The 12,086-nt window shown below is 37.7% G+C and overlaps 1 protein-coding gene across 1 annotated transcript in view; it reads left to right on the forward strand.

Annotated features, from left to right (window-relative positions):
* Positions 1 to 12,086, forward strand: part of PGM5 (phosphoglucomutase 5) — a 67,338-nt gene that overhangs the window by 1,742 nt on the left and 53,510 nt on the right. The window contains exons 2-5 of the mRNA XM_065744204.1: positions 5,603 to 5,765; positions 7,383 to 7,529; positions 9,161 to 9,286; positions 11,396 to 11,586. Of these exons, the coding sequence (XP_065600276.1) occupies positions 5,603 to 5,765; positions 7,383 to 7,529; positions 9,161 to 9,286; positions 11,396 to 11,586 (627 nt within the window). The remainder of the gene's footprint in view (positions 1 to 5,602; positions 5,766 to 7,382; positions 7,530 to 9,160; positions 9,287 to 11,395; positions 11,587 to 12,086) is intronic.

A 12,086-nucleotide genomic window follows, 5' to 3' on the forward strand; every position in this document is an offset into this window, starting at 1 on the left:
AAGTTATTGCAACTTTCTTGGAAGCATAGTTTCTCCTTACTGTTTTCTTAAGCCAAGAAACAAGAGTGTCTGTTGGCAGTTCCCACAGATTCCTGAGTTCAAGCACCATACTCTGGCTGGGGACACAGTCCTGACAAATTCAGGAGGGTGTTGTTTGGGGGGTGACATTGATCCTGCTCCTATGTGCTAGTGCTCCATTCCCCTCCGCCCTGCTTGTCACTTCTCTGTTTCTCTGCAGCACACTATAAATGCATATGCCTCACTTTTGTTCCCCCAAAGAATACTCATTACATGTTTTACTCTTTGACTGTTAATATATGACAGCTGAGAACTGAGAATTTATCTAAGCCTCCCCAAAGGCATTGTTTAGTGCTGTCCTGTATGATTCAGGTGGAAAACATGAATAGTGCTGAGGGCAAATACCTATCCCTTTGGTGAAGGTGAATGTCACTACAGGGAGCCTGGCCAGCATCATAAGGGAAAGAAAAAAAAAAAAAGCAAGCTGGCAAAGGCAGAGTAAGATTAAACATATGGAAGCTTGAAGCTGCCCTGAAAACCTTTAACCTCAGTGGAGTTCAAAGAGAGTGATGGCCAAGTAGTGCTGAAAAACTGAGCCAGAGTCTCCTTCCTGGAAGACACATACGAAGTTCTTCGGTTAATTGTGCCTGCCGGGTACAAAAATAAAGGGGATTTTCAATTATCAGCTGTAAGCATATTGCCCTTTAGAGTCGTTAGGTTCTCCTTGTTCTAATTTGGTGACTCACCCCGCATTCTCCCTGCCTTAGCAGCCTAGCACAGTTGGCACAAACCCCAGGACAAAGGAATGAGCTGAGGCCCCCTGCCCAGTCAGCTGCTGCTGCTTGCCCTGCCTTCCTGTCATCGCTGAGTCCTCTGCTCACCCTACGAGCTGGGGCTGCAGGTACACCGTGGCTGCAGCTTCTGGGCTTCCACTGCTGGCAGTGGCAGGGTGGTGTGTGCTACACTGTGGCTATCAGCACATGATTCATCATGTCCTTCTGTTTGGAAAGGTAGTATAGGTCAGCTGTAAGCAGCCAACTTGTGGTCATCCTTTGACAGAGTGCACGGGTGGGTTTACAGCAAACACATTTTGGTAAGAGGATGTGTGTCGTGGGAGTGTGAGGTCCTGTTGCAGTCCAGGTTGCCGGAGGCATTTCTGAGAAGTGAGATGGTAGAAGAATATTTGAGGCTGCATCCCCCTTTTCATCTGCCACCTGTCAGTAGTTTTTGTTTCTGAATATCAGAAAGAACTTAGGTAAAAGGCTCCATCATGTCTAACATCACTATGGATTAAATGCACGTATTGCATTAGAGCCATCAGCTGGGTGTGGTGCTTTATTTTTGAAGCAAAGTTTAGAGTAAGACTGAATTAGAAACTGATACCTGGATCTGATCAGAAACAGATGAATTGATGATCATACTTGGCCTATGGAAATTCATAGCAACATTGTAGAGATCATGAAGTATTAGTAATAATGCTGTAAAAGCTTGAGATGGCAAAGAATTTCCCGGTTGCTTTTGCAATGCCATGTTGATTTTTGTTTCCCATGATAATCTTGTCTTTCCTACATGCACCTGTATGGCTGACTTACTTGCTTCTATGAAGTGTGACACTAAGTCACCATTAGGGTGCTATTGAGAAGAAGACAGTGTATCCCCATAGTGCTCAGTATATAATGCATTTGCTTTATATTATATGAAGTTCAATTGGCTTAGGTGTGTGAGAGAAAAATTACTGGGAAAATGAATTAAAAAAACATTAAACGACTCCATTTTGGTCTGCACAATCATCTGAAAATATACAGCTGCATGTGGTAATGTTGCATAGAAGTGTTGCAAAATACTTGTCAGAGCGATTATACTCTCAGCCCTGAGAGTTTGCTGAGGCCATGATCTCTGTTGCTGCTGTTGCTACTAAAAGTAGAGTAACAAAATAGGATGTGGTGTGAGTGACAAAATAGTACATGGCATGGGGCACAGTATTAGAAGAGACATTACAAGCTGTGAGCTCGTAGCCATGCGAGTTTTTGAATTCCAAAGATTATCCTTCCATGCTATGAAACTTCAAGATTTTCAGAAGGATATTACTGGAACTTTAATTGTGAGTGAGTGCGTGGACACTATTTGCTTGCTGGTTTAGCCCAGAGATGACTGTACATCTGAGAGTTCATTTATTAAAATTAACTAGGTATCAGCTTAATACTTGCTTCAAAGACATAATGAACAGTAACTGGGCTGAGAGTGGATGAGATTGCATTCCTGTCATCAAAATGAAGAGAGGAATATGTTTATGTTTCTAAGGAATGTCTGAATTCAGAGCTTCGTAAAAGCACTGAAGACATATATGTAAAGTGAAGCTCTTTGCAGTAGTCACAGCAAACAAAATAGGATATCATAAGACATTATTTCACTTTCCTATTTAATTTAGAATACTAAGTATTACAGTACTTGTACAGTACAGGAATTAAACAATTCCTATTATATTTCTGCAGTAATTCTAAGTAGTGTAGAAATAGTAACCTGAACAAATAACCTGTCACAAATATTGCAAACAAAGCAAAATAGTCCTATTTGTATTAATGCTGAGCATCCGGAAAAATGGGAAAATTGCTTTGTGTTAAACAGGAGAAAAGTGGAGATGCAGTGAAGAGACAGTGCCAGATAATTTGTTCATGCTGAAAAATCTGCATGTTTTTGCTTACATCAGAACAGTATTTCAGTGTGCTTACAAAACATCTAAACCTCATGTAGAAGTATGGAAGACTTCATGACATACCCTGCGTGCAAATATAAATTACCTCATAATATTTATTACCTCATAATTCAGCAAAACATGATTTCTGTCATCATCCTTTTGCCTAACAATCCACAGTAATGTTGTAAAAGTCACCAACCTTTTCTGACAGCTGTATTTGGAAAACTGAGTCTTCACTTGCCTTAGTGTTCTACATGCATAATGGTTTAAAAAAGGGAGAGAAAGTGTTCAAAGCAAATGTTTTCATTATTAATTTTCATTTTATTTCCCATAATAAGGGTATATAGTATAGGCTGGAAGAAAGTTTGCTAAAGCCTGTTTCCCAGTGACCTGTGTTTCTTCTAATGCTTTGGTACAATGAGCAGTGATGATTAAATGATGGCACTTGTACAGCAGTCTTGGAAGAAATCTTATGTTGTCCAAAAGCTGCTCAGCCTGAAAAGAAGCCATAAAAGGACACACTCAAATTCAAAACACTTTGAAAAAAATACTATTGTTATTTTAAATTACTACTTATATGTCACTGGTATAAATAAAAGTAATTCAGCTAGAGGAAGTCCTTTTTTCTTGAACTTGGTCCTGAAAGTGCCTCAAGACATACACTTGAACTGCTAGCAATATCACTGCCTCTCCTTGAGGACTCTGGACAGAGTTCTGTTCTGGGTGTTTTCTGAGGCAAAGGTGCATCCGTGGAAATACAGCCCACAGCAAATGGAAATACTTATGTTAAAAAAAAAAAAAAAAGTCTTCCTTGTTCCATGACATGGGAATTGCATTTCTGCAGTCATAAGTGAGGTTACATCTGAAGTGTTTTTGAAGTAGTTTCTATTCAAACAGTTGAATAATGTAATTGTAAATTTTGGAGATTTTTAAACCTCCACTTGGAGAGTTTTGGAGCATTTGGAGAGTTTTAGAAGATGCTGAGAACACTATATAAATGCAGAGCACTCTAATCAGCAAGAGATACCAGTTTGGTTCTGTAATCACTGAAATATCAGCCACTTCACTAAGATTTGGAGACAAAGTGGAAGAAATGTATCTTTGTTGTTGCTCCTGAGATTTGTAAGTTATTATAAGTTGAGAGATATACAAATACTGGTACTGTAAATTACTGCTTAGTTTTTACCTTCAGAAGGAACCTGAAGTGGAGGAAGGCAAGTGAGACAGAGCCAGAAAGCAATACAGAGTCTGACAGGAGCAAATCTGTCACAGTGTGCTTGAAAAATGTTTAATTTGTTCTTCAGGGAAATCTGTATTCACTGGCTTGGTTTGTTCACAAATAATCAAGGTTCTTTTGTAAATAAGATGGTGTCCTGATCATTTGATCTCAAGTTAAGGAATCTGTATTATTAGACATGACTAGTAAATAAAAATGCTCAGTACCTCTGAACTGAGAAGAAATGAGGTTCAGCTGTGTGGTACAGAAGGTAAACAGATGTACACTCCACTCTCACCAATTGACCATGGCGATAGAATGACATCTTAAAAAAGATAGATTCTGGTGATTTGCTTATCCTTCTCCCCCTGTCCCCCTGAATACTTGTTTTTCCTTGAAAGCATTATAATTGCAGTGGAAAAACAAGAAACTACAATTTTGAGTTTGTTTTTTTATCTTATTATTTCCAGCAGAATTTTCTGTACCAGGCAGAAAAAGACAGCACAACAAATCATGTTCATATTAATTACCAGAAGCAAATTGAATGAACATTGAATGTTTTATGTGAACCTTACTTATGATTTAGGTAGCTTTTCCTGTTTTCCAGCAGAAAGATCCTTAGGTATCAAAATTATTATGTCTGGTTAGCTCATAGGTAATTCATGTTTATCTGAAACTGTTCTGTTGAACTGTATCTGTGTAGGTAACAAAGGCAAGGTTTTGAAATTGGAACCGTGTAGTGAACCACACATAATACCAAACACATTGAGTCAGTGCTTCATAGCACCACTTGAAAGCTTTTTTGACTTTAAGAATGGTGGGAACTTCCCTTGCTCAGCTATGTCCTGGAAACACTCCCTGTTTGTCTGAAATAGCCAAAGTGTAAATGATGACTGAAGGAGGAGTGGTATTTTCTGCAGGGGAGTATCCAAGGGTATCTTATGTTAGAAAGATATGACTCAGAGATTACACGTTTTAGAAATGTACTGTGGTTATATTTGCAATTGCACTGAAAAGCCCCTCCACGAAAGGCAAATTGCTGTTCTCTTCTTTGCTGATTGAAGCTCCAACATTGCTTGCTTCCACCCAGTCAGTCATCCCTGAAACATACTGTTATTAGAGAGGCTTTGATGACTGATAAGGATACCTGGAAAGGTTTGATACCGGGATCATAACCCAGTATAGTGATGGGAGCTTTGCAGATTGCTGCTTTCTGTGCTCCTGCTTGCTGCCCTGGGGTTACAGCATGCAAAATTTGTTATCAGCACTCCAGTGTAGCATGTAATGGGACAGAAAAAAGGGAAAAGACCATAAACTTGAGCATAGGATATTCTGCACTAACATGCAAAGGAACTTCTTCACAGTGAGGGTGTTGGGGCACTGGAACAAGCTACTCAGAGAGGTTGTGGATTCTCCTCTAGAGACATTCAAGACCTGTCTGGACCCCTACATGAACAGTCTGCTATAGGAAGCTACTTTGCAGGAGGGCTGGACTCGATGATCTCTAGAGATCCCTTCCAAACCCTACAGTTCTGTGATTCTCTAAGCAGCTCATGTTAGTGTACTTCTCTGCAACAAATAGGTTCCATGTTAGGAGCTTTGTTAGTCACTGTATACAAATGTATTGATGTGTATGTTTGTTCATCAACATTAAAAAATCTTTTTTCACCTAGATCGGCAGGTTGGTTATTGGACAGAATGGTATCTTATCCACACCTGCTGTTTCATGTATTATTCGAAAGATAAAAGCAGCTGGGGGGATTATTCTAACAGCCAGCCACAGTCCTGGGGGACCTGGAGGAGAGTTTGGAGTCAAGTTTGAGGTTGCAAATGGAGGTAGGTCTTTTTTTATTAACCCATTTATGGCATTGCATCTCAATATAATGAAAATTCGGGGATTTACTTCATATTACTTGGTCTCCAAGATTATTGTAACAGTTTTCAGCCTTTTATAAAGTTGCCTGTGAGGAAGTTCTGTTTCTCTCATGTTTCTGTGTTGGTTGTCTGGTGCTTAATTTAAAGCATGTGATTTCAGAAGTGCTGTAAGCAGTATACCTCACGTTTCACGTATGGAAGAAAAGCATTGTTTGTGTGGAAGAAAAGTGCAGGAAAATAACCTGCACTTATCCGAGGAGAACTGTACTACCTTAACTGTTGCAGTTCTGCTCTTGAATAATGAAATTTGTCTGTGCAGCTAATGATGTCTTGTTTCATGAAATTTTCACATTGACACATATAATTATGTAACATATCCCATTGATTTTTACAAATGCTGAAACCTTGTGCACTTCATAAATGTGTGATATGCTCCTTTTGAAAATCTCCAAGTGCCTTTAAAATCTTCCTTTCAAGGCTGATGTAGAGCTAATGAAACCTGCCCTTAACCTGACAGGGGTTTTGGAATAGAACAGTAAGAAATCATTTGCTAAGCCAAAAAAAGCTGTTACACTTTGCTGTGCCTGAGATGTTAGACACTGATGCATGTGGCCGGGCTGCACGGAATACAGCAGCGTTGCTGCTGGAGGTAAGCATCTAGAAGTGAAAAGGAGGAGGCATTCTATTAGGAGAGAGTGAAAATAATATAGGACGTCATTGTTAGAATTTGGAAATGTGGCTTTAGTATAAGCAAAAAAGAATTAGGTGAGACAGAATGGTCTTCTCTTGTAGCTTTGACTGAATGCTTGCATGACATACAACATAGCTCATCTGCTATATTTGCATCAAGCCTGCAACTCTTACTAGAATGACAGTGATTTTTTAAAAATATAGGGCGTCTTCAGGATTTGCTAATAATAATGCCCGTTCAAGATGTAATTTCTCTTTCTCAGTGACTTAAGCTGTTGCAGTTCACAACTGCTTGTTAAGTGATTAAATTACTTTTATTCTTATGAATATATTATTAAGGCATTGGTGACTTGATGACTGTCAAACTGTTGAGGAGCTTTTAGTGATAATCTGTGCTCAAGGAAATTATTTGAGACCCCAGACAATCTCAGCTTCACAGTTGTGCATTTGCAGAAAGACCCATGAGACAGCTGCTTCTGAAAGGCAGTTTTTCCATTAATACATATGTTGAGGTTCTCTGTAGAAGAAAAAATGTAAATGTTGTGTCATAAACACAAAGAAATATGACTTTTTTTCTCTAGGCTACTGATTGACTAAAATTCTTTCTATGAAACAAAACGGGATGAGAATGCACTGTATTCCTGTGTTTATATATATGGGGTCTCAAATAATATATATATATATATATATGTATGTATGCATGTATTTTTTTCCAATAAATGTGTTACAATATAAAAAATACTTGGCACTAGTGCGATTTTTTGGGTCTTATCCTTCAGTAGAGCTGATAAATTCTTAAGTTTGCTGGCTTTAAAAAAAGAAAAAAAATTAAAAAAGTACGGAATCTTCATTTAAAAAAATGACCCAGCAAGTTCTCTTCTCTTATAGGACCTGCTCCGGATGCAGTTTCAGATAAAATTTATCAAATCAGCAAAACCTTGGAGGAATATGCCATTTGCCCTGATCTCAGAGTTGATTTATCTCGCTTAGGAAGACAAGAATTCGATCTAGAGAACAAATTCAAACCTTTCCGAGGTATAAATTAAGGCTTTTACAGATGCTACATGCATGTGTTGATTCTAGGTGGTAGAATTGCTACAGAACGATAAACAGTAGTTATTTAAACGTAACATTATTTTTTTCAGAATTCCTTACTGCTACTAGATCTCAAAATACTAGGTGATACAGGTAGGCGTTATATTTCTTTTGCACACAGGAAAACACAACAAATAATCATCTGGTAGCAGAAAAATAGGTCAAAAATAATTCCTTTTTTTCTGATCAGAGTAAAAATTATTTCCCAAGCATCTTGGGAAAAAATGTTTTGTTCTAGGACATTATAGCTGCCAGAGGATTCTAAGGAGGCATTGCAATTGGTCTACAGGTGCATGAGTATAGACAGTGTATGCAGGTCTGAATGCAGAATCAAACTGTAGAAAGAATGAAAATAATTTTGCATTTTTTAAATATACTGTGTGATGTATTTAAAACTTGCTCAGCTGTATGAACTAAATCCTTCAAAGCAAGGCTACAGAGGTGCTAGAGAAACTGAAAATAAGTTAATTTCATTTGGCAGGAGTTAAGATAATTTTTAGACTTCAATCTTACATGCACTCTATCTTAACACATATGAGCAGTTCCATGGATGTTGTGGCATTTGTTCATTTGTGTAAAAATTAGAGCCTACATAAACTTTATTGTGAGCAGGACTGACAAGGTGTGCTGAAATATCATTTTAGTGAATTTTTGAGAATTTTATCATGTGCCAGAAAATTGCCTCATTTTCAAATAGGTTTTACTGATCACATTTCAGCCATGGGAACTATTTTTGTTGTTTTTGTTCCTAATTTAAGTGTATCTTATACACTGTGTTGTTTCATTTTACTCTGGAGTCTTTGTGTGAAGTCAGCATTTCTGAGGAAAATAGTTTAACTTGTAGTTAAAATATGTCAACATATTTATGAAACCAGATAAAAAGGTGTTTGTATAACATTCTTTTAAATTTAATCAGAAAAATTACTTGTTCCAAGATGACTTAAAAGCATGGCCTTTCCATAGTAGCTGCCTTGATTCCAACAGACTCACTTTCAGTTATTAATGTTTGATCTGTTTGATATCTGACAGATCTAGAGAACCTGTAACTCTCTGCCTTTGTGGCATCACTATTCAGATTAGCAATATCTTAGCAAAAAAAACCAACACATTTTATTTGAGCTGAACTTTCTGAAGTTGGTAATGTAAAAAAATGTGAAAATATGGTGGTAGAATTACAGTAAACTAGAGACCAATTTTTTAAGTGCCAAAAATGAGAAGGATAGGCTGTGTGTCTCTCCTGATGAAATTATGCAAATAGATACTGCTTTTAGATAATAGAAATTGTGAATGTTTATCAAAATTGACATCTTCCATTCTCTTCAGTGCTACAGCAGGCAAAGCTGCTGATGCATGTAGGGCTTAAACTTGATGAAAGATGCACTGAAATCAGTGGGAGTCTTTTGCTTTGTCTCTTTGGATTCAGTGCCAATCCATGTTACACGGAGGTTGTGCGCTTTTATTTTAGTTCAGGTACATGTGTTGTGAAAGTGTGCTGGGAGACATGTTTCCATATGCAGGCTGTATTTCTACTTCGTTTTGTTGTTGATAGTTTTTTTATTTTTTTTTTCTAGTGGAAATTGTTGATTCTGTAGATATCTACCTCAATCTTCTTCGAAATATCTTTGACTTCAATGCAATCAGAAAGTTGCTGACTGGACCCAACCAGATTAAAATAAGAATTGATGCCATGAATGGAGGTATGAAAATAAGATAATAACAGGACCAAAGTAGAAGTTCACTGCAGTAGTTTTACAATAAAGGTACACTATATAAATGTCAGGCTTTTTAGAAATGCAAAGAGTAATAAGATAAGGTCTGCACATTAGGTTATTAACAAGGGCAGTCCTAGTAGTGGGCCTAACCCACTGTTAGTTCTTTCTTGATAAGAAATAGAGGACATATATATGCAATGACAGTTTTCTTTCTGCTTTTGGAAGCAATCAGGAGGAGCTGATCTTGCCATGAATATTGTAATCAAAGAGGTTACAGGACAGCCTCAACAGCCCCTACTAAGGAAAAGTGGTTTCCACTTGCACCAAAAGAGGGATGGTCAGCAGAGCAGGGGGGTGATTGTCTCGCTCAGATGTTCTTGTGAGGCCCACCTGGAGTGCTGCTTCCAGTACCGGAGCCCTTGGCACAAGGAAGCTGTAGAGCTTTTGGAACAGATCCAGAAGAGGACCACAGAAATACTTGGAGGTCTGGAGCACCTCTCTTATGAAGAAAGGCTTACAGAGCTTATTTGATCTGGAGAAGAAAAGGCCCCAGGGAGAGCTTATTGCGGACTTCTAATACTTAAAGGGAACTTATGTGCAGGATGGGGATTGTCTTTTTATGCAGGCAGATAGTAATGAATCAAAGGGGATTGGTTTTAAAGGGAAAGAGGGGAGATTTAGGTTAGATATTAGGAAGGCATGGTTTACACAGAGAGTGGGGAGACACTGGAACTGGCTGCCCAGAGAAGCTGTGGATGCCCCATCCCTGGAGGTGTTCAAGGCCAGGTTGGATGGAGCCCTGGCAGCCTGATCTGATGGGTGTCAGTCCTGCCTGTGGCTGGGGGATTGGAACTTGATCATCTTTAAGGTCCCTTTCAACCCAGGCCATTCTCTGATGGTGATCCAGTGAAAATTAAGCCTGAATAAATTGCACCCAAGAGTCCTCTGTGAGTTGGCTGAGCAATGAGAAATGAAATGACTTTCATCAAATAGACTTCTGAAGAGAAGGTTATTGAAATAGTGTTTAGATCTCTGATGTCCTCATCTATTGCAAAGTACTGAAAAATGCTATTTAGCCACCAAATGCACAAGCATAAATTTCAGATACAACTAACATGACAGTTTCTCCATAAGATCAAAATGTTAATTGTGAAACAGAAAGTCTTTTGTACAGTTTGATAATGGCTGTGTATTTAGGATCCTTTAATTTCTGAAGGAAATAAAGAATATAACTATATATATAGTTAAATGTATATATAGTTATAACTGTATATTCCTTATATAACTATAAGGAATATGCCTTATATGAAAATGTAGATTAAATGGTTAAAGAATGGATGTGCGTCTACATTTGTTCAGCAGTTAAGATTAGGATGGGTAAATCTTACTGGGGAATTAAGAGAATGCCCGGCATAGTAATCTGGGCTGTAGCTGAAACATAAAGCTGCTACAAAATGATCTTGTGTGATGTTTTCAGATACCCTACAACATATATTAGTTATGACAAGGTAGCATAAACCATAGTCTTATTTGGACATATGATTAAAAAAAAAAGTTATTTTGTAATTAGTTGTAGGAAAGCTTTTACTTATTACCTACTTGTCAATAGGAAGAATATGGCAAAATTTTCAGTAGAAAAATCTCTTGTAATTTCAGTATGAGAAATCTGAAAGAAGTGTATTCCCTATTTGCATTCTATTACTCTTTTCTTTCTTTGATAGTGCTGAACTGTTACTTGCAGTCCAAGGCATATAAAATAGCACCTTGTTTTTATTCTAGCAAGGAATACCCCTGTGTTTGTACATTAACTACTTTCCCCTAAAAGTGTCTAAAGAAAATTTGCATCTTTTCAATATTCAGTGGTTACTTTCTCACTTCTGCTAGTGGAGAAGCAAGTTTTTAATGCTGACTTAACAATTGATCTGTGTGGAGTGATCATATTCTCTTCTGAGAAATAATGATTTCTTTTTTGTTAATAAGAAAGACGTAGAATTGCTGAAAGTATATTTTGTATCATGTCTCCACAGTACTGTTAAAAATCTGAATATCAAGTGTGTGTTTTTGCGATTCCATGGCAGATCTCTGTTTTTGCAGTTATGGGACCTTATGTGAGAAGAATCCTCTGTGATGAATTAGGAGCTCCTGCAAATTCTGCTATAAACTGTATTCCTCTGGAGGATTTTGGTGGACAGCGTCCTGATCCCAATTTAACATATGCAACTGCCTTGCTGGAGGCTATGAAAGGTGGAGAATATGGGTTTGGAGCTGCTTTTGATGCTGATGGAGTAAGTATTCTGATCACTGTGGAAGTTTCACCTTAGTTATTTTGTCTGCTGTCAGGTATGGGACATGTAAGTATAATGTATTGGCTTTTCAATAAGTCTTTGAGGATTCAAAGTAACTTTGTTACTTTCAAGCATAGTTGATAGCAGTTATACCTGTAAATCAGACGTGTGGTATGATTTGTCCCTGCAGATGTTTGCAAGGGATTTGAATCCAGAATGAGAGTTCTCTTTTTTTTCCCCTCTTTTTTTGTCCGTTTTTGTTTTGTTCTGGTATAACACTTCTCTGGATGGGAAAGGACAGCATATACAGATTGTGTTGCCTTGTCACAGTAATTAGTAACTAAGGAAAAATCAGTTTTGGTTAACATAATAAATTGAGAGATTTGTAGCTAAATAAAGCACTGAATTATAATCTCCACTTGTTTTAGTTTTTGTGACGTTATCAATATATTAATAAAGTATTACAAAAACAGCTTTCTGCCTTGACAAAATTTGAGAAT

The sequence above is a fragment of the Cyrtonyx montezumae genome, unplaced genomic scaffold (genome assembly GCF_038088225.1).
Source record: "Cyrtonyx montezumae isolate F1298 unplaced genomic scaffold, pur_monq_1.0 scaffold_30, whole genome shotgun sequence".
Classification (NCBI taxonomy): domain Eukaryota; kingdom Metazoa; phylum Chordata; class Aves; order Galliformes; family Odontophoridae; genus Cyrtonyx; species Cyrtonyx montezumae.